Genomic DNA, 22,530 nt, shown 5'->3' on the forward strand with positions numbered 1-22,530 from the left:
TAAACAGAAAGTCATAAACATAAATTCACTACTACAAAATCTACATTACTTGACAATTGCAATTTTTAATTAATTGACGTTTCTTTGAAAAAAATGTCAAGTAATGACCTTTTATAAAAGAAAATGTCAAGTAAAAGGGTTAAAAAAGCGGAGATTGATGGAATGTTTCACATATTTTATTGCGATCCATTACTTGACACGTTTTTCGTGTCCAGTAATATAAGGTCTTACTTGATACGTTTTTCGTGTCAAGTATAAGAAGCTTTTACTTGACATATTTTTCTTGTCAAGTAAAATATAAAAATAATACTTTTTTAATCTTTATTTTTTCCCTCCCTCCCCCATTTTCATTTGCCTCACAAACTTAGTTTCTGTGCTACCAAAATTATTATTTTAAAGTTAATTTCAAATTGGAAGGGGAATGGTTGCTTTTGCAGATTTTGGGGAAAAGGAATTTAATAGAATCAAATGAAAAAGAAAAAAGTAATAAAATAAAATAAAGTAAAGATGTCATTATATTATATTATATTATATTTTTTTCCTTTTTTTTTTCCCTTTTCTTTCTTCTTTTTATTTTCCTCTCCCTCTCTCGGTTCACCCTCACGCCGTCGAGACCTCTCCCCCCAAGTCTTCATCTTCTTCGTCCTCCGCCCAGCCCTTTCAAGCCGCTCGTTGCCCTTCGCTGCTGTCGCCGATTGTCAAACCCGCCGCCGTCGAGAACTCCATGACCGGTAAGGGATCTAGTAGGTAAAGAGATTCATGATTTTTTTTTTTTTTTTTTGGTTTTCTTTGGTTAATTTTGGTTACCCACTTGATTTTGGTTTGGATTTTAATTTAATTATTATGGTTGGATGCTATTGTAGAAAATAACAAGGAACTTAAGTGGCTTTATTGGGTTTTTTTGTGAAATTAAAGGCTCAATGACATTCTAGTAATTATGAGAAAATGACTTTTTTGTAATTAAACCCATCTTCTTCATTAGGGCTGGAGACTCCTAGAGAAAAAAAAAGGGGCAGCCAGTTTTTTTTAGAGGCATACACAAAGAGTAGCAGCTGCAATTTGGAAGAAAGGAGAAGCACGCGAGTGGGTTTGGTTGTCCGGCAAGTTTGTAGATCAGTGGGTGGCAGATATTCCGTTCTCATCTGGCGAGTTCGACAGCGAGTCGACGTCAGTGCTGTCTAGTGCGGGTAATAGTCATTCGCAGGTGAGTGTTCGACGGCGTGCGGTCAGCGCAGGTGTCCGGTCCGGTCTGGGCAGCACCTTGATTTTGGTGGGTTTCGTTCGGTGTAGGTTCGTCGGTCGTCAGTGACAAAGAAAGATGCACGGGTCTGCGCATGATTACGCCGATCAGAGTCATTGGTTGTAATGCACTTTATTTGGGTTTTTTTTTAGTGGGTTGTTCTCGGTATCAGAGGCGACGTCGTGTGCAGATCTCTCGGTACCAGTTCAAAACTCTCACAACTAGATTTGGAGGTTTGAAGGTTTTAAGATATTGTCCAACGAGTTGAAGGTTGTTAATTTGGTGTGTCATAAGTCATTTTTCAGTAGATTTGAAGTTGTTTCGAAGGATTTTAGTGAGTGCAAAGGTTTTGAAACCCTTTTTGGTTGATTGTTATTGCTAGAAATTGGTTACGTGAGCTTTAATTGTGACTTATGCATAGGTTGGAGTCCATTGATGAAGTAATAAAGTGGATTTGGATTTTAGCAAGCGGATTTGGATTTTAGCCTAATTTTTGGGTAAGTCGTGTTGGTAAGTTTGGAATGATTGGTCGGTTGGATTTGGGCTTAAAAGTTAAAAGTGATTTTTGATTTGTGTTCTATGATTTTTGAAGTATTGGAAAGAGTTGAGTTGTTGTCCAATAGGTTTTATATCGATCTTTGCAAGGTTTTGGTGAAATTTGAGGTTAGTATTAATACTTCTTTGTTATCCATTGAAGTATTGGTCAAGTAATTGAGTTGTTTTCAATTTTTGATGTTCAATTCAAAGATTTCAAGGACTGTTTTGATAGGTATTGAGGCCTTGAAACTCTTTTGGAATTGTTACATAGTTGCTGGAATTTGCATTTTGTAACCATTATTATTGAACTTTTTGTAGGTTGGATTATTTTGTTGTAGTTTTGAAGTGACATTCGAATTGTTTATTTAATGCATTTGTATGATATGTGTATTAATTATTGGATTTGTATTGTAGTGTCCCTTACAAGTGGGAACTGTCGAATGTGGGTATTACGTTATGAGATATATGCGAGAAATCGTGACTAAAGAGAAGAATATTATAACAGATGTGGTATGTCTTTAAACTACTTATATATATTGTAATATTATAGATAGTATAAATAGTAAATAAATATGTATATCTCACTTTCTATGTTTTATAGATTTATACGAGGAGTTCGTACTCGCAACTTGAATTCGATGAAGTACGCGTGGAATGAGCTGAATATTTAGGTTGCTGTATTTGATAGACTTCCTATAAATTGTGTATGGCTACATGGGAATGCCTAAAACTTTTTTTGTTTAAATGTTTTGTTTAGCCATTATAGGTTATATACTTCAAAGAAATGTGTGGTGGAGGATGGAATTGTAGTCTTGTGATTTTTGGAATACATACCACATATAGATTGGTCTTACAATTTTGAAATTATCATATATTGGGATGGGTTAATAGAGTATATACTGTTGTACGATTCATCTTGTAAATTTTGGAATCATTCATATAGACATGAGTAACAAAAGAATGGAATTGTTTATTGTAGTATTCTCAATTGATGAAATATATATCCAACTGTTTAGTTGGTGAAATTGTCTTATTGGAACAAATGTAATGTAGGAAATAAGAAATGAAAAATAAATTTGAATATTTAATTTGGGAAAAAAAAAAGCATAGATGACATTGGAAATGTGTCAAGCATTAGATTACTTGACCATTATTTCGTGTCAAGATAAAAATATATTTGGCAAATAAAAAATATCAAGAGTAATTAGAATAATAAGTGTCAAGAATTAATACACTTGATATGTCATTAGTGTCAAGTGTATTATATTTCTTGACACGAAAACTGTGTCAAGTATTATTTCTCTTGACGTTTTTACAGTATCAAGTTATGACATTATACTTGACAATCGAATAGACGACGCTTTTATTAGCGTCAAGTATACCCTCTACTTGACCTTGGAAAAACGTCAAGTAATCCAATTTTTGTAGTAGTGATTACTATCCGGAAACATCCATCTACAAACATCCACATATGTTTAACATTTAAATGCAATTCAGAAACTAAAACTCACCACTATTGTAAATGACTTCAATGTAGAAACTGAATTTGGAAACATAATTACAACATGGCTGTGATACCAATTGAAGGAACTCGTTTTAAAGAGATTCTTGAGTAGAAGTAGATTGTCCAAATTCCATTTTGATTGAAAAACAAATTTACAGTAAAGATACAAGATATGCATTCTATATATAAATTACAACATGCTTTTTACAAAGAAAAGGATTCAAGAGATACTACCTTGAAGAACTTTTCTTCTTGTAAATCCCTCGAACGGTCACGAACTCAATCATAGCAATCTTTGAAGACTTTCTTCAAGAATTTCACGAACAAAAAATGACACTACCATAGGGAGCTTTCATTATTCTCAAGATGAGAGTCTAGGAGTGGTGGGCTCTGACTATTTTGGTTTGGAGGGAGTGTTTGAGTTTGGAGCAAAAAGGAGATTGAGAACACAAAATGTTTCTATTCTTCAATCATATCATGAAGTTCTCAATCGTGTAACAACTCACGTAAGTCTGTCAGCAAGAAGAGAAACCAATGTTTTTTATTCATTTTTCCATAAAAACCAAATAACCACCCATTAAGGTTGTTGGAGAGAAATTAGGAATTATTATCCAAAATAAAAAAAATATATAAATAAATATGATAACTAACTTATCATATCGTATTTATATTAAACTATATGTTATATCAAATATAACACATAACCTATAGTTTTACTATTGTATCATATACAATATAAAATATAATTTATTTTCTCTATTTTATGGCATTTAATATAAATCATATTTATATTAAATTTAACAATTATGAATTACATTCATAGAAAATATATTTGAATCTCATTGAAATATTTATTTCCTGTAAATAAATTATAATGTATCAAATACATTATAATAATTATATCATTATAATCAAATCAATTTAATTATATCATATATAATTAAATTTCCTCTTAGTAATTTGAATAATTAAAATTAACCCAAAAATCGATTATCAACTAAATCCTTTCGAGCTACCAAGGGGACCTTATGGACCTGTAGTTTAAAGCTCCAAACGTACATGATTAATTAATTAAACACTTTAATTATATTATTCACCATCCGTTAACTGTCGGGCACTCCACTAAAAACCGACAGCTGCACTCTTCTCACTATAGATATATTTCTGTGTCCATTGGATATAACCAATCAATAGTATGATGAACTTTCACAAATTTCTCGCAAGTACAACTAGGCCAAATTACCATTTTGCCCCTGTAGTTACATACAACTCCTTAAGTACCACTGATCCTTCTAATGAACAATAGATCATAATCCTACTATGACTAAACCCATCTCGTGCCATGAGAGGGTGTGGCGCGACATTTTTCAAGACCCGAAATCAGCCTTTCAGGGAGCAATTTATCTACTTACCCTAGAGTGAATTCCATCTTGTATAGTTGTGTTCCGAGCTCCCCAATCAGACGAATCCCCGAAATGGTAGGCTTGTTGAGTGGGCGATCTGGCCACTCTCATCCATACAAATCAAAGGATCACTCTCAAAGGCAGGAGTTCACAATTCACTCAGGATTAAGGTCCTTTACCTATGGTCATCCTGGTGAAATGAAAGTCTCTATTATGAACAGTGGTATATAATAAGACTAAACATTTCCTGGCCCGGTCGTATACAAACTATTTTATATAGAATATCTTAGCTTGCATGTCTAATACCTGAATGATCATGATCAGATCATTTGGCAGTTTACAACACTTTTAACATCTACAAAGTGGGCCATACTCGTAGTGTCACCAAGATAAGGTACCCAACCTTATCCATCTACTACAGACGATTTAGGTTATCACTTAAACATGAACCACCTGTATGTCTTCACATACATATTTAAGTTACAAAGATAACCTTGGATGTTAATTTGTTGGTTTGTGGTTAATGCAACTAAAATATCACATATTGTATAGACAAAGTGAATAAAACTATCAAATATTATTGACTACATTAAAGTTTGTTCATACAAAGTTTACAAACTATAGGACCCTATAAGATTTAGGGCATCAATCCCAACATGTTAACTGATATACTAACCAATGATGAGAAACAAGAAATGTATGAGATAGCTTATAGTAATGTCGTTTTGTATTTTGCTGACAATATTTTGAGGCGTGTGAATGATATTGATAATATATCAGAACTCTAGGTCAAGTTAGATAGTCTTACACGTCTAAATCATTCACCAATAAGATCTATATGAAGGTGAGACTATCCAGTTTTAAGATGGACTCTTCTAAAGGACTTGAAGAAAACATAGATGATTAGTCGTATTTGTCAATATTTGGTAAAGTCTAGACAAAATTGGATGGAGAGAATCAGGCTATGTGTAACGACCGGATCCTTACATACTATGCTCCGACCGCTACGACATGCATGCTTAGATCTTTCTATTATGAGATGAATTTTGGACAAAAATCTCAAAAGAATATATCTAAGATTTTATTAATTACGTAGAAAACTATATAAAAAGTTTATTTTACAAAACGCCAGGATCCATAAAATACTAGCATAGTGATACAAAAATGCATGTGCCTATAATAGTGAGTTTGATGGTTGGCCATTTGAGCGACGTCCAGTTCTGCCACCTACACTGTGTCCTTACTTACAAAGTCTGTAAAAATAGAATACTCAATAAGTAGTTCTCACATAGGATAGTGACCAAATGCACAATCACATGCAACATGTCCTGAAAACATATGATTGAGACCGAAAACATATAATAACATGTGGTGGTCGGTTATGCTTCTAACGTAAATTTCTCCGCCCTGATAGAAAGATGAGAACTTAGGCGAAAACTAGCCCATCTGATGATTAGTAGGTTATGCAGTCAGTAGGTCCAAAGTTGCATCCAACATCAACCATTAACATAAACGTAAGATTGGACTAGAGGGGTACAACCATACATACCCTATTAGTCCCTAGCATAATCTTGACATCGAATTGGGTCTAGAGGGGTGTAACCATACGTGCCCTGCTAGCCCTAGAATAATTTTGACATAGAATTGGGTCTAGAGGGGTACAACCATACATACCCTGCTAGCCCTAGAAGCATAACCTTTATCTAATTAAAATTTAATCTTATGAACAAACATAATGCATGAGGTCCCTTATCGATAAACGTATTTTACACATGTAATGCAACATAACAATAACATAATTATGCAACATATTAAAGGTACACTACCATGAAACACCGTGAGATAACTACTTACCTTGATTGCGATCCTAATTATTCCATATGGTTTGATCAGTAGAGCTTTTCCTCTTAATCTAGAAGGAAATTTGGGCAGCACCTCACCCGAGCTTTATCTCTTCTAACCTCACAGAACTTCCTCACTCACACTTACTCTTTTATATGATTCTTTGTTACTAAGATTTGTTTGAGAATGGGTTAAATCTTCAGGCAAAGGGTCCTATTTATAGTGGTTTTCAGTCTTCTCAGTGTGACAACTCATCCTACAAATATCTTCTTTAAAATTACTTAGGTTTAAGAATTTCTCTTAATAAGACACCTAATTTTGGCTAACGTTTGCCCTTACGTCTTCAACCTTTGTTTGTATTCAATTTTAGGGTTCTCCATGTATAATTTATAAGATCGTGGCCAAATTCAATGCATTATCCACGCTTCTGTCCAAATCTCGCTCTCTTTGTTCTTAGAATCTCGCTCTCTCCAGCTTTCTCGCTGGTTTGGCTCTCGTGACTCCCGCTCTTGCTCTCGCTGGTCTCGCTCTCGCTCTTGCTTCTGCTTTCTCCCACTGTCTCATTGAGAATCTCGCTCTCTCCAATTTTCTCTCCAATCTTGCTAGTTTTCACGCATGGGTTGCCTTCACTGCTTGTGGATTCCACTTCCCCTTTTTAACTCTTTCAAATTTTAAGAGTATATGGGCAATTAATTCACCTCCAATTCTTCCAATGAGCAGTGCCCAAACAAAAAGTTATCTACTGCCCTTTGTCTTCTGAATTAGCTAGTGTCCAACTTCTAATTAATTCTCCCTGATTCTACCCCTTTATTCATTATTTTTGGATAATTAATTTGATTCTGCCCTTTGAATAAGGAATCGATAACATTGTCTGCCGAAGGGAAACAATCTAAAGGCCACAATAATTAATCGAATAAACAAAGTTCTAAATCAAATTAGAAGGAGAACAACTCCAAAGATAAGGTGACTTGTAACTATTGTCGAAAAGAAGGCCATATAAAATTTGATTGTCCTATTTTAAGAAAGAAGGGTAACTTCCTATTAGTAAAGAAAATAAAGTAGTTGTGAATGTTCAAGAAGGCTATGAATTTGTTGAAGTATTGATGGTTTGTGAATCCAACGACTCAAATAGACACAAGTTGACTGGATAATGGACAAGCCACATGTCTTCTCACATACATTATTGCATAGAACTTGACGAATTCAAGATAGGTACGGTTGTCATGGGAAATAATCAACCCTGTGACATTAGAGGTATTGAATCTGCCAAGATAAAGTTGGATGATGGTTCTTACAAAATCATATAAATCATTAGATATGTCCTTGTCCTGATAAAAAAGCTTAATCTCCTTGGAAACACTTGATAGATCTGGCTGCACCTACAAATCAAAGAATGGAATCCTGAGCATTTACAAGTATTCAACAGTTAAAATGAAAGGAATCCTAAAGAATGGCTTGTATGTTCTTCTTGGGCATGTTGTTTCAGGGGAAAGAAAATATTGTTTCTGAGCGAAACAACAAGGCCACTCAAAGGTCTTGATAACTTGTATAATTAAGGTCTAATTGGAAAATATAAACCAACAGACTTGGGATTTTGTGACTACTGTGTAATGGGAAAATCTACAAGACATAGCTTCAACAAAGGGACTATCAGAACTGAAGGTAAGCTAGATTACATCCATTATGTTCTTTGGGGAACCTCAAAAGTCAACACACATGGAGGAACAAGGTACTTTCTTACATTTATAGATGATTTTCTAGAAAATTATGGGTTTGCTTATTAAAGAATTATTCGGTTTTACGTCCTAAAACTAATGGTTTGTAAACGATAAACTTATTTTGTAAATCAATAAAGTTTTTATTAAAGTTTAATTCAATAAATTTGTTATTGAATATATGAATTGCTTATTTCATTTCAGAAATAAATCCAATAAACTAAAAGATCCATGACTATTACGTGAGTACTTGAACATTATGTGGAGACATAAGAGAGGATCAGGTTTGAGTAAACAGTCAAAATGATCTATAGTATACAAATAAGGTTGGGTGCCTTATTCTGATAACATTATCGAATTTCGCACACTCTGTAGTTGTTACAATTTGTTGTAAAGTGTTACTAACGAAGTGATTCTAATTCGTTCATGTGGTGACATGAGGAGTGGGGGCGTCCTGTACAATGAGTTTGCATAAGATCGGACCAAGAAATAAGTCACTCTTACTTTATATTACTGTTTAGGGTTTAAGACTGACCATTTCAAAACGATGACCTAGGTCACTTAACCTTAATCCTAACCTAACTATGAACTCTTGTTTATTCGGGATTATCCTTAGATTTGCATAGATGAGGGTTGGCTCAACAACACTACCTCAATAAGCCTCCCATTTCAGGGGTAAATTGGGTAGATGGCTAGGGACATAGGGTGCAAGATGGAATTCATTCCTACCCTTTCTCAGGGATAGTAGACAAATTGTTCCCATAAGTGTTGACTTCGGGTATTGAACAAGTGGCCCCACCCTCTCATTGGCCCGAGAGGGATTCAGTTTGATGATTGGATCTCAAACCAAATTGTTCATTAAAGGATCAGTGAAACTTAAGTAATAAGAAATAATCTCAGGGGTAAAACAACTATTGACCCAGCCGTTATTACGAACAACCTGTGAAAAGTTAACTTACGAACAACCTGTGAGCGGAGTGCAACTACTGGATTTTAGTGGAGTGACTTGGTAGTTAACGAATGGGGTTAATTCGGTTTAAATAGTTTAGCCAATTAATCTGGGATTGTTGGAGCTCATGATCTATAGGTCTATTAGGTCCCCTACTAGCTCACAAACGAAATTTGCTTTAGAATAGCATGAGTTAATTTGAAATGTTCAAATTCGAATTAAAGGAATTATTAATTATATGTGATATAATTACACGTTTAATTATGGAATTAAACGATATTGAAGAATCGATTAACATTCAAATATGATTTAAATATTAATTACATAAATTGAGACTTGTGGTTGTAGAATTGACATGTAATTAATTTAATATTTGATATTAAATTAATAAAATTGTTTAATTAATTAAAATTTAAATTTTATGAAAATTCAAATATTAGAAAATCGCTTACGTTTAATTTAATTTTTTGGAAATTAAACTAAATTTGGATTTTTATAAAAATCCATTTAATTGGTTTTATATTTATTTTTTAAAAAAAAGTTAAATGTAAATTTAATATGGATAAAATTAAGTTTAATTAAACAAAATTGGAAAAACCCAAATTTGGATAGGGCTTCTAGAAACAGTTTGTAACACTTTGTTAGGAGGGAATATTTGAGTGAGCTAAGTTTACATACTCTTCTTCAACCTCAGCTCATAAGTGATTTCAGATTTTGAGAAACTCTGTAAATTTGCTGAATGAAATTACTCTTCCTCTCTTGTTTGAAAGTGGATGTAGGTGTTAATACTTCTTCCCTACTCTTCCTCTTATGTTTATCCTTTTACTTTGGAATTGTCCTTATATTTCAACATAACTATTAGTTGTGGGGGTTGCCATCAAAGTTTCGGAGGTGGTTCTTAGACATTCAAGAGAATGATGGTGTAAAGATAGCGAGAAGGACTTGTAAGGACCCACTTCGGTCAGAAGTATCTTCGTACATCTAGAACGTTTGTCTGTTTCAACAAAGCAAGGAAGGGAATCGGTGTCTTGGAAGTGGGAATATGGAGAAATAATTAAAGGAGGAGCAGAATGGTTTAGTAAAAGGAGTAAATGCTTGTACGAATGACTCAATCTCCAGGTGTATATGCTTCGTTGGAGTATTGAATGTTGGCGGCGAAGGAAGGGTTGCTTGAGACAGAAGAATCACCGTAGAAGACTCTCATTTCAATCCTCCACCGTCATTTTATTGTCAAATTTTAGCTCATCTACTCTTTTGAAAAGTTCGTCCCTATATGTAATTTATCATTGTTCACTTTTTCAAAAGTGTGTTAAAATCTTTTAACACATTCAGTTATAAAATTTGACTAGTGTACCAAAAATAAACAAAAAATAATAAATCAATCTATGAAATAAACACAATTGATAATTTAAAAGCTTACAATTCCATTAAATAAGTTTAACTTAATATTCAATAAAGTTTGAATAAGGAAGTCAATTAAAGGCAAACGTTTTATACATTCAAATAAGTTTACAACTTAAAATTCAATAAAACTCGTCTTTCTCTCTTCAACGATGACTTCACATCCAAGTCTTTCTCCTTTTTTGGCATCCTCCCATCCTTATTGTGAGTATTATTCACTCCTACATTTAAAATGTAATAAACAAATAATGTAAAAAAAAAAATCTTAGACAACAAAATAATGTTAATCCTTGAACATACCTTATTCACCACGCCATTTTCATCAAAATCGTTTGCATCTTCTAAAATAGTTGCTAAATACTTAACCATTTATTTTTCCGTGCTAGTACCTTATATTGTCAAATATTTGTACTAAAAGAAAATATTTATTAATATATTAAATGCTAAAAAGAAGTAAAACAAAATAAACAAACTAACTTGTCAAAAGTTTAGCTGCAATCCAATTTTGAGCGCACATCAAAGCTTCAAATGAAATTTGTCACGATGTGGGCAAAGCCTCTATCTTCTTCGAATGAAGTTTGTTACGATGTGGGCTTACAATCCTACCACAAGTACTTAAAGTAGACTTTGATGCAACACTAAATAACTAATATGTCTCTTGCAATTTCTTGTAAAATTGGATACTTAACACCATTCAATTTCCACCAACTCAAAATGTCAAAATTAAATGTTCGAGGTAAGACAGGTTCATCCTTCAAACTGTTGCTTCTAATTCATATTATTGGAATTTGATACAAACAAATCATAATCATTAAAATTGTCAAATTCTATATTATGTGAGGTTCCATCTAAATTTTTAGAGTGATAATCATCACCTTCACCTTCATGCTTCAGCTGATATTGGGCTTACAATATTTTTTTTTTGTTGTTATTTTTGTAAATAGTTTGATATTTTTTCTATCGGTGAAAATTTTCCTTTAATTTATGCAATTAATTTTTAAATAATGAAAGATGTTTATAAAAACCTAATAGCCAAATGATTTAGAAAATTAAAAATTGAGTCGAATCCTTTGAAATGAAAAAGAAAATATTGATTTTATTGAAACTGTAAAAGATAAAAGAGTAGTTATTTTAAATGATAAAACTGCTACAAACATTTCATATATAGCAAAATATCGCTGTCTATCAATTATTGATTGCGATAGAGTGTGATAGACTTCGATCATTGAGTGAAAGAAGTTTATCCTGGTCTACCATTAATAGAAATGATATTTTGCTATATTTTTAAATAAGTTGGCTCATTTTCTTTTATTTGAAAACAATCGAACATAAAAAAATAAAGAAAAAATGAATTACTTGTAATTACTTGTGATCTTGATTCATGAACATTGTAATTACTTGCATCTAGGTTTTGTTCTTTCAACTTTTAGTTTCACCCATCTCTTTATAAATACCACACCTTCACATTCTCATACTCACAAATCTAACCATACATTCCTCTTTCAACTATCAATTATTATCTCCTCACTCACCTTTTTTTCGAATGGAAATAGTGCAAACCATCGACTTTTTCTTTAAAGTACGAAGATGCCAACCAGAATTGATTGCTCCAGCAAACCCTACGCCCTATGAATTTAAACAGCTTTCTGATGTCGATGATCAACAAAGCTTAAGATTTCATGTTCCAGTAATAAATATTTATCAGCATAATCCAAGTCTAGAGGGAAAAGACCCCGTGAAGGTAATATTAGATAAACATGGAATACCATCTCACGACCAATTTTTGGCTACAAGATGAGTAAAAATATCCATGTATTTTATTAGTATTGTGACATCTTGTGATTTTTTTCAATATGATGATGTCTCTTTATGTTCACCATTCTTAAATTGTTTTTTTTCCTTACTGAATATCCATATATTTGAACTTCATAGACTCTAATATCATGTTATATAAATATGGATTTTTCTTGAAAAATTAAAAAATTTGTCAGCTTTCTGACTATGTATCTAGAGATGGTGCCTCATCCAATATTTTTTTTCTTTTTCTTGAGTCAGATTTCTTTTTTTGCTTTTTCTTCGAACCAGATGCCCATTTGGACTTCATATGTTTTGATATATCATATTATATTGTTCAATTTCTAACATGGGATCCTCAACGACAGGTAATAAAGGAAGCAATTGCAAAGACATTGGTGTTTTACTATCCTTTTGCCGGAAGAGTAAGGGAAGGGCCTGGCAGAAAGCTATTCGTAGAATGTACAGGGGAAGGAATCTTGTTCATTGAAGCAGATGCAGATGTGACCTTGAAACAATTGAGCGATGCACTTCCATATTCACTGTCAAAGGTTGAGGACATTATATACAACCCTCCAAATTCTGATGGAATCCTTAATTCCCCATTATTGCTTATTCAGGTATATCATATTTATTAGTTATTTAACCAAATAAATGGGCTATTTGATATATTTAGCCTCTATTTATTTTTTAAGTCTTGAATAGTTTTCTAAAATATGAAACTAGAACTTAACATAATTAAAACACTAAAACTAACAATTAATTTGACTTTTTGTTTCTTTTATTTGTCATGTAGTTGACAAGACTCAAGTGTGGAGGTTTCATTTTTGCTATTCGTCTAAATCATACGATGACGGATGCTTTTGGCATTGTCAAATTCATGAAGGCTATAGCAGAGATAGCTCGTGGAGCTTTTGCCCCATCTATTTTTCCAGTATGGCAAAGGGCTCTCTTAACCGCAAGAGATCCTCCAAGAATCACTTGTCGCCACTACGAATACGATCATGTTGATGACAATAAGGGCATCCTTAGTCCAATCAACAACATGGTCGATCACTTATTCATTTTTAGCCCACTTCAAATATCCACCCTTCGTCAAACTTTACCTACCCACCTTCGCGATTGTTCCTCCTTGGATCTCATCACAGCCTACATTTGGCGCATTCGTACCATAGCCCTTCAATTTAGCCCGAAGGAGGAAGTGCGGTTTCTTTGCATCGTGAATCTACGCTCCAAGTTCGACTTACCGTTAGGGTATTATGGTAATGCTCTTGTGTTCCCTGCAGCAGTCACCACCGCTGCAAAGCTTTGTGAAAACCCACTTGGCTATGCTGTAGAATTGATAAGGAAGGCTAAGGCTAAGGTGACAAAGGAGTACATAAAGTCTATGACAGATCTTATGGTGATTAAAGGACGACCCTCTTTCGCTGCATTTGTATCATTTACGGTGTCAGATCTAACGAGAGTTGGGTTTGAAGAGGTGGACTTTGGATGGGGAAAGGCCATTTTTGGAGGACCTACAACAGCAAGGCATGGAATTATCCCAGGTATTATAAGCTATTGCATACCTTTCATGAATAAAGGAGGAGAAAAGGGAATTGTGGTACCTCTATGCTTGCCTGCTCCAGCCATGGAAAGATTTATGGAAAATGTTCATGTCTGGTTGCAAGTGAAACAAGTGGCTGATGAAGTTGATAGCATTAAGCATACCATCATTCCATCTACTTTGTAATAAAGAAGAAGAAGAAAAAAAAGCTTATATATATGTTTGTGTATGTGTATGTGTGCGTATATATAGTAAGGGCTTTAAAATTTATATTTGGGCTAAATTATGTATAAGATTCCCATAGGAATAAGATTTGTTTTCATTTATTTTCGTCATTTCAAAGGTTGTATTCTAGTCTTTAACTATTCAAGAACCTATATGGGTTGACTGATTTCTCATTATTTAATTTTTATTTTTTAACGTTCGAAAACACTTTTTAAGGTCTGAAAAGTCAATTCAAACTAGCCTTAAACAATCTATGGATATATGAGATGGCCGATGCCAACAATCGTTCACAATATATAACACAACAATCTTTTCTTCTTCACGATGGATATAATGATTAAAATAGTGAAACCTCTATAGATCTCCACAATAATATGATATTTTGTCATTTTTTGTCAAACTCATGAATTTAGTTTTGGAACCATTCTCAAGAGGCTTCACACTAATAATGGAGAAAATGTGAGACTTTGTTTGGTGACAGTCTTAAGAACCCCTCATTGTCCATCACGACCGCATACGAGAGCTTCCTCTTATTATGGCCAACAGGAAAGCTAGGTAGAGCACAACCATGGACAATACACTTAGTGTCGACAACATGATGTGCACCCTTAATTAAATTTCTTTTGGTTGATAAAACTCTATCTTCAAGCATCTCAAGCTCTTTTTGTCTAACATAGAGATTTTATCCACAAGGCTCACTACATTTATTTAAGCGGACGTTGAGGATAACACCACCAATACAACGATGTTTAAAAAACCACTCTGACACCAATTTATAAGGACAACAAAACCTCCATATATCTCAATAAATAATATGATATTTTGTCATACTCCATCCCAAATCACCATTCTATACCTCGGATGAAGATATGACAACACTAGACCCCAAGTGAGTAATGGGGATCTCTCTACCCAAATAACTCTAAATGGGTTTTAACTTCATTAATTAATAATTCATCCGAAGAATAATAGTGTTTGTTGACGTTTTTGCAATGTCAAGTGTCATTGCAATTGATATTCTTAAAAACTTCAAGACATTCTGTTTCGAGAATATGGATATTCTCGACAAGGAAAAAATGTCATGATATACTTTACTTGATATGTTAAAAATGTTTAGTATAGTAAGTATTGTCGTTTATTATGTATCGTATTTTTTATAACTCGATGGTTTTATATTTGTCAAATATATCTATATATCGACGTTCAATAAAATTAAACTTAATTAATTATGGACGCATTTAGCTTGTAAAGTTTTTCTGTGATTTTTTTTAATTTGTAATTTTGACATTTTCATCTATAATTGCTCCTATATTTGGGTCAAACAATCACATTGATATATATAAGACAAATATTCATCAACCAAATAAACAACACACATTTTCAATCTTATCAACTAAATTTGCACCAATGTCTTTAACAAAAGTTCACTTCTTCAATATTGTCAATACATAACTTACAATCTGATGAAGAGTTTATAAGTTAGAAGAATATTGACAACCCGATATGAACAATTCCAAAAAGAATGAACAATCTAAGATTATAGTCAACGCCATATGAACAATTTCAAAAGTATAACAATTACCAATCCCATATGAACACATGTCCAATTATACAATCAACCCCCTCCTCCAAAATGAACCATTCAAAAAATTTGACATATTAATTTAATTAGACATAGTAATTTCATATGAAGTAATCGTAGCCAAATGTCACTCACTATTCTCATGCCACCACAAGAATAACGTAGCACAGATTAAAGTCGTCACTTTTAGTACCTACATCAATTGAGATAACATACCAAAAACCACAACATATAGATTGAAAGAACTTAAAATTACTAAAGTTAACCACCACAACCTATAGAGTCCTAAAATTTAAGGAAAAAGCAAGAGAAGATAAAGAACATGCACACAAAATCTAGAAAGATGAACACACACATTCAGCCCTTGTGTCCTATAATATATTCCTTTATCAAATGTCACATATTTACACAAACATAACACAATAAACATATTTAAAAAAATAAAAATAAAAGAAGATCAAAAGTTATGCTTGGAATGTTAACCGCTTATACACAAGCACTAAATCTATCAATTAGTTTAATAATGATAGATTGCTAACAAACTTGTGTTATGTGTCCCTTTGAAGTTAATAACCCAACCAAATAGACTCGTGAAAATTAGGAGTGGACTATTAACAACAAAATTCATTTAACAAATACATAAATATATATATAAAAAAAATGAACTTCTATATCTAATTAATTTCAAACTACAACTATATTAAGAGTTCCAAAGATTGTTTATGGAAAGAATTTTCTTAACTAAAACAACATAAACCTGAATTTTAGCACTCCAAATTAGATGTGAACTACAAACTTAGAGTTTCTGAGACTAATTTAGGACAATTAGAAAAGGCTTGCAAGTGTCTTGAAAAATATTTAAATCTGTACCTAAAAGAGCTTAGGCTTTCTTTCGAGATAAGATGGATCTATGAAGGAACCATAAAAATATATATTTATGTAAGATTTAAATATTTGTCAAGACACGTAAGTATGCCTCCCCACATACGTGTCCCTCCAAGACGGAGGTTGCTTTAGTGGCCATGTGGCGGTACTTTATAAGCTGTTGAGTAGAGTATCTAAAAATCATCTCATAAAATATTAAAAATGTTTAACAATTAGGGCTAGTTGCAAAATGACAAAGTAAGTTCTTAATTTTAGTTTGGTAAAAATAACAAAGAACAAGCCCACCCCGCAATTTAAAACATAAAATGTAAAAAATGTACAAATACACCTGATACATACTTGATACACACCTGATACACCTAATACTTCTATACATCTTATACATCTGATACACCCGATACAATTAAAACGTCTGATACATCTGGTATACTTAATACCCTTGATACACTACCGACATACACTTGATACGCTTGATACCACTTGATACACTTAGAATTAAAAAAATAATAATAATAACTTCTTCTTCTTCTTTGAAAGCAGCATACCCTATCCCCTTGCCCTCTCCCCCAAACAACTATCTTCAAACAATTGACCACTGCTCCACACCATCTGTCACCGGCCACACTCCACCTCCCCGCCACTTACCTCCATCGACCACCGCATGTCCGATCACCGATCGTCATAAGTCGAACGTCGTTTTTCTCTCTCTATATCTTTCTTTCTTTCAATATCTCTCTTTTACCAACTCCACACCATTTTTCTCGACCATCACTCCATCTCTCTTTCCCTTATCTCTGTTGACCATTGCACGTCTAGTCACCGATCATTGATGCCACTTTTCTCACTCTCTATGTTTCGTTCTCTCTATATCAATTAATTGTTTAGGGATTTATGTAATAAAAAATAATTAGAAATTCAAATTTGATGTTTTTGCCATATTTGCAAAACAACAAATACGAGTAACGCACCTACAAAATAACATACTCAAATTGCTATCTGTTGCACCTAACCTTCAATCACAAGTTCTCAAATGTTGGGGGACAAAGTTTGAAACTACTCTTAATGCACCTAACCTACAATCACAAGTTCTCAAATGTTGGGGGACAATTTTAAAACACTTTAATCTATTCCAAAAGGATTCATAGCGGGTCCTAAAGTATTCAACATAACATGCTAGCACACACTCCAAACACAAATTCTTTCCCCATCTCATCGCATAAACATGATCTATACCAAGGCACATGAAACAACAGAACATTGCCAAGTTACCAACATAAAACATGTGCTTAACCGCATAACAAGATCACATATGTTTATATATACAGCACAACAATGTCAATACACGATCCCATAAAAGCACTCCACATGTTAAACATCACAACATCACCAAATCCTTTGCATGCTTAAACATCTAGAACACATAACAATTTAAGAGCATCAACTATTTGAGGGAAGATCCCAAACCATTCCAAATCAACAATTAAGAACTACTGAGTGATACGAAAAAATTTAAAAGACCTTATTTGAGTTCGAAAGGAATTTAGAGCATTCTCACCCACTAAATCCTATCCAATAAGACTTAAACGCTAGATGAAAAAAGTGAGAAATCAATTCAAAGTCCTAAATCAAAATTGAAAAAATGTTCAAGAGAAGACCGGATTATCTCTGCTGGGAATCTAAGAATCTTGGCTAAAGGTTGAATTCGAATTGTAACAGAGGAAGGGTTTAATTTTGTTGTAATGGCAAGGAATTGAAATTGCATGAAATTAAATGCATAATTAAAAGGGATTTAATTCAATTTTAAATAAACTTAGCTTAGGAAATCAGAATCCACTCATCTACTTCATTGCTCATAGAACACAAAGAGGTCGTTGCATGCTCAATCTTATTATCGGCTCGTTTACTTGGAAGACCGGCACTACAAGAATTCTGGCTTCTCCCGATGCCATATATCGTCGGGAGAGTGTGGAAAATTCATCGGGAGATCATAAACGGTTATCAAGAGTTTGGTCGGGAGAAATCCGTCAGGAGAGGATCTCCCGACGATCTTTTGAACGGCGTCGGGAGTTAGTAGGATCTCCGAACGCCTGTGTGGCGTCGGGAGTTAGGGGGAACTCCAGACGCGGTATAGCCCTTCGAGAGTTCCCCCTAACTCTCGACGCCACATAGGCGTCCGGAGATCTCTCTATCTCCCAATGCCGCGTCGGGAGATTCTATATGGAAAAACAATTAATTAAATTTCGTATATGGATAAAATTTAATATATGATTTGTAATTTTTTAAAATTTGATCTGAAATCCTGTGAAACATATTATAACCAAATAAATATTCACATAAAAGAAAATGAAGTCCATTTTATAACAAGTAAAAAATTACAATATCCAAACGAGAACAATATAAAATGAAGTCCCAGCTCTAGAACATTTTTCCATTATATTAAAAAATACATAAAAGAAGTAAAATGAGAACAACATCTAGAACACTTCTTGAGCACAGCATCTTCAACAATTGTCCCAACTCATCTCCGAATAGCATTCTACAAAAAAAAAAAAAAAAACATTGAAATATTATGGATCTTTTAGATTGCAATCTAGTAAAAATTAAATTTGCATGAGAAGTATGTAGGAAGGGCTAGCTCATCTCAAAATAACATTAGTGCATGCATCTTTGATTCAGGGAGATTAAGGCTGAATTCGTGAGATTAAGGCTGAATTCGTGCATGCATCTCAAAATCTAGTAAAGAAATATTGTTGGAAGGGGGAAAGAAACAAAAACAAGTGAGATTAAGGCTGTGTGAAGCTGCTGAGGACATCTTTGCAAGCGAGATTCAGGGAGAAAGCGAGATTCAGGGAGAGAGCGAGATTCATGGAGAGAGCAAGATTCAGGGAGAGAGCGAGATTCATAGATTGGGATTAGGCTTTTGAAAGAGAGATCAAAACTGTCCTTTTTTTTTAAACTAATCTTGAGGTAGTTAGATGTGGGATGGAGGGTTTAAGGCTACTGAATCTTGTACCTCTTCTTCATGGAAAAGCAAATTCAAGTTTAGTAGGCTGCTAAATTTCAAGTTATGATCCTCAAAGTCTAAGTCTTCACTACTAACACTAGCTATTGACACTGAGGGACTGTTATTGGGATTTTGAGACATCAAGGCATGGTGAGATGAGCGAGATCCATGGAGAGAGCGACACTGAGGGACTTATTGGGATTTTGAGAAATCAAGGCATGGTGGGATGAGCGAGATCCATGGAGAGAGCGACACTGAGGGACGGTTATTGGGATTTTGAGAAATCAAGGCATGGTGGGATGAGCGAGATCCATGGAGAGAGCGACACTGAGGGACTATTTTTGGGATTTTGAGAAATCAAGGCATGGAAGGACTGTGATTGGGCTTTCTATACATCAAGGCATAACTAAACTTTGCAGGATAGCAACATAACTGCAACCTAATTTAAATGCATCTTTAAATGACATAACTAAACTTTGCTACCATAACTGCAGGATAGCAACATGTTAGAAATTAACCTAATTTAAATGCAGCTTTAAATGACATAACTAATGTACTAATCATACCTAATTTCATGGGTCTCCTCTCTGTGAACGTACCATGTCTTCAATCATCTTTTTCATTTCTTCAATTTGTCTCGCATGCTCCTCTTGCATTCTTCTGTGAGCGTCTTCGAGTTCCATAATCCTCGGCTAAGACTTTTGGAAATTGACTCTCAATTCATCTACTCCTGCCTCCGTTCCTTAAGTAAATGATGAGCTTCCTGACATGGTACTCCTTCTTGACTTAGGCTTTGGGCCCCAACCTAGACCTTTTGAATATCCGGATCGTCTACTTAAAACCGTCTCACATATTTCATCCCCCGTTAGTGGTTGAGAACCTTCTACAGTGGGGCTGGTTTCTAATTCCAATATTTGATTCTAGACATAATAATTAAATGGGTAAGAACGAGCGACTAAAGTTAAAAGTGAAAAAAAAACACAACAGGAAAGAAAAAAATGTTACATGTGCACTTTCAACAGCCTCGTTCACAAACTTGCCACTTTTAGAGTGTGTTTCCCTAAAAAGGTCAACACGCCCTATTTCTCGACCCTTCTTTGCCTGCAACTCTGCCTGAATTTGCAGGAATGACTTTGATCTACCTACGTGGTTGGATGGCAAGTTCTCTCTATTCTTCCGGTGTGTCACAGACATTTCCTACATTTGAAGAAAAAAAATAAGTCAATAGTGTGATGTATTAGTAAATGCAGCAAATGATACAAACCATAAATGTTGTACCTGAAATGCTTCGCTCTCGAAGCAGTCACACAAAAAGTACCAGCCTTCTGGCCTATTTTTAAGCCAACTAGGCAAACTAGCACGTGCTTGCTGAGGATCTCCACATTTTCTATAATGTCTGTGCAAGTCTGATCTAAATTCTTTGAACGAGTTCTCATTTTATGTTCTATGAAACGGTTCAGTCGTTGATTGGATAGATCAAGATCGAAATGAGCCTACAAAAGAGGGAGGGAAGAATGAGCATAGATGATATTCATGACTGTAAAAGAATAAACTTATAATTACTTACCAATAATTGACTTTTAGCCAATTCTATGAACTCGTTTGGAACCTTAGCAAAAGTACGACACCGAACTGGAAATGTGGATCGCACTGCGACGTCGATCGCATTACTAAAACGAACCAAATGTTGAGATATCGGTTTCGTCTCCCTCTCATTTATGACGATTGTGATCCTCCCATGTTTTTGTACGTATTTTCCAACCGAATGTTCCGCGAGTGCTCTCGCTTCTTCCGATTGGATGCTGAGCCACTATTTGAAGAATAAAAAATTTAAAATAGTTTATGATGTATTTCAGTTAACGGAATATATATCAAAATATACTAACTTGAAGTATCACCCATAGACGATACCGTGTTACCTAGATATAACTCCTGAAATTCTTCATCAGCCTCCCATTGCTTATTAGGGGTTGACATCGTATCTATACAAACACAAAAGAGAGAAAACAATATTAAATTAACAATAAATACGTGTAAGCTAGAGAAAAAGAGAATTTCGTAGATACATCTTTACTCATCATCGTAATCTAGCTAATTCAAATTATTCATCAGTACTTGAACTGTTATTGGGAGATAATTATTCTTCATCATCATCGTTTATGAAGCCATGATCACCATGTGTAGTAATTGGTCTTTCCACAACTGTAGGATCAACGTCAGCTTTGCAAAAAGTAACCTTCTCAATGGTTTCATCCACTCCGACGCCACCAACAATTTCTAGTAAATCTTGTTGTGTGTTTTCAACATCATCCATTTCCGATACATCCCATATTCATTTATTTTGGACTACTTGAACAACTTTCCAATTGCTACCATGTTTGATGTCATCAATGTAAAAGACTTGTTGTGCTTGGATAGCAAAGATGAAAGGCTCGTCGGCATACTAAAAGTGGTATGTATTGATTGATTTGTATCCTAAATCTACATGTGTCTTATTACTTTTGTTGTTATCCGTGTCAAACCACCTATACTTCAACAAGAAAACGCGTCTTCTGTTCACATATTGCAAATCTAATACTTCATCTACAATACCGTAGAAATTGTTATCCACACTTGTGTTCTCACTGATCTCCCCGACCACTAGGACTCCACTATTTATGTAGCTCGACAATTATCACGCTCCACAGTGTGAAACCGTACCCCATTAAAAATGCATCCATTGTAAGAGTGCACCTTAGACGAAGGTCCCATTGCAAGTGAGAAGAAATCATCGGAGATATCTTCTCTCTCCCGCCATTGTAGAACCTGATAATTACGTATACATTAAAAATGAATACGAAAAATGAATCATCCCTCAACCGTTGCCTACAAAATGATTATGTATACCTGAGATCTGAACCAAT

General features: G+C 34.2%; 1 protein-coding gene and 1 long non-coding RNA gene across 4 annotated transcripts; both read left to right on the forward strand.

The window, feature by feature from the left end:
* The first annotated feature begins 515 nt into the window (after positions 1–515).
* On the forward strand, positions 516–2,641 carry LOC120088764 (uncharacterized). Of its 3 annotated transcripts, none has more exons than XR_016523731.1 (4): positions 516–731; positions 983–1,473; positions 2,192–2,287; positions 2,379–2,641. It is a non-coding gene; the product is annotated as an uncharacterized LOC120088764 (long non-coding RNA). The 3 variants fall into 3 exon arrangements; XR_016523730.1 differs by having other exon boundaries at positions 521–731; positions 983–1,438; XR_016523729.1 differs by having other exon boundaries at positions 574–731; positions 983–1,510.
* A 9,445-nt stretch (positions 2,642–12,086) lies between these two features.
* LOC120089185 (benzyl alcohol O-benzoyltransferase-like) lies at positions 12,087–14,266 on the forward strand. Its single transcript, XM_039046598.2, has 3 exons — positions 12,087–12,332; positions 12,754–13,005; positions 13,182–14,266. Exons 1-3 carry the CDS (start codon positions 12,135–12,137, stop codon positions 14,115–14,117), a joined length of 1,386 nt encoding a protein of 461 aa, XP_038902526.1. The 5' UTR covers positions 12,087–12,134; the 3' UTR covers positions 14,118–14,266.
* The last annotated feature ends 8,264 nt before the right edge of the window (positions 14,267–22,530 follow it).

The sequence above is a fragment of the Benincasa hispida genome, chromosome 10, assembly GCF_027475165.1.
Source record: "Benincasa hispida cultivar pf3 chromosome 10, pf3_genome.v1.1, whole genome shotgun sequence".
Classification (NCBI taxonomy): domain Eukaryota; kingdom Viridiplantae; phylum Streptophyta; class Magnoliopsida; order Cucurbitales; family Cucurbitaceae; genus Benincasa; species Benincasa hispida.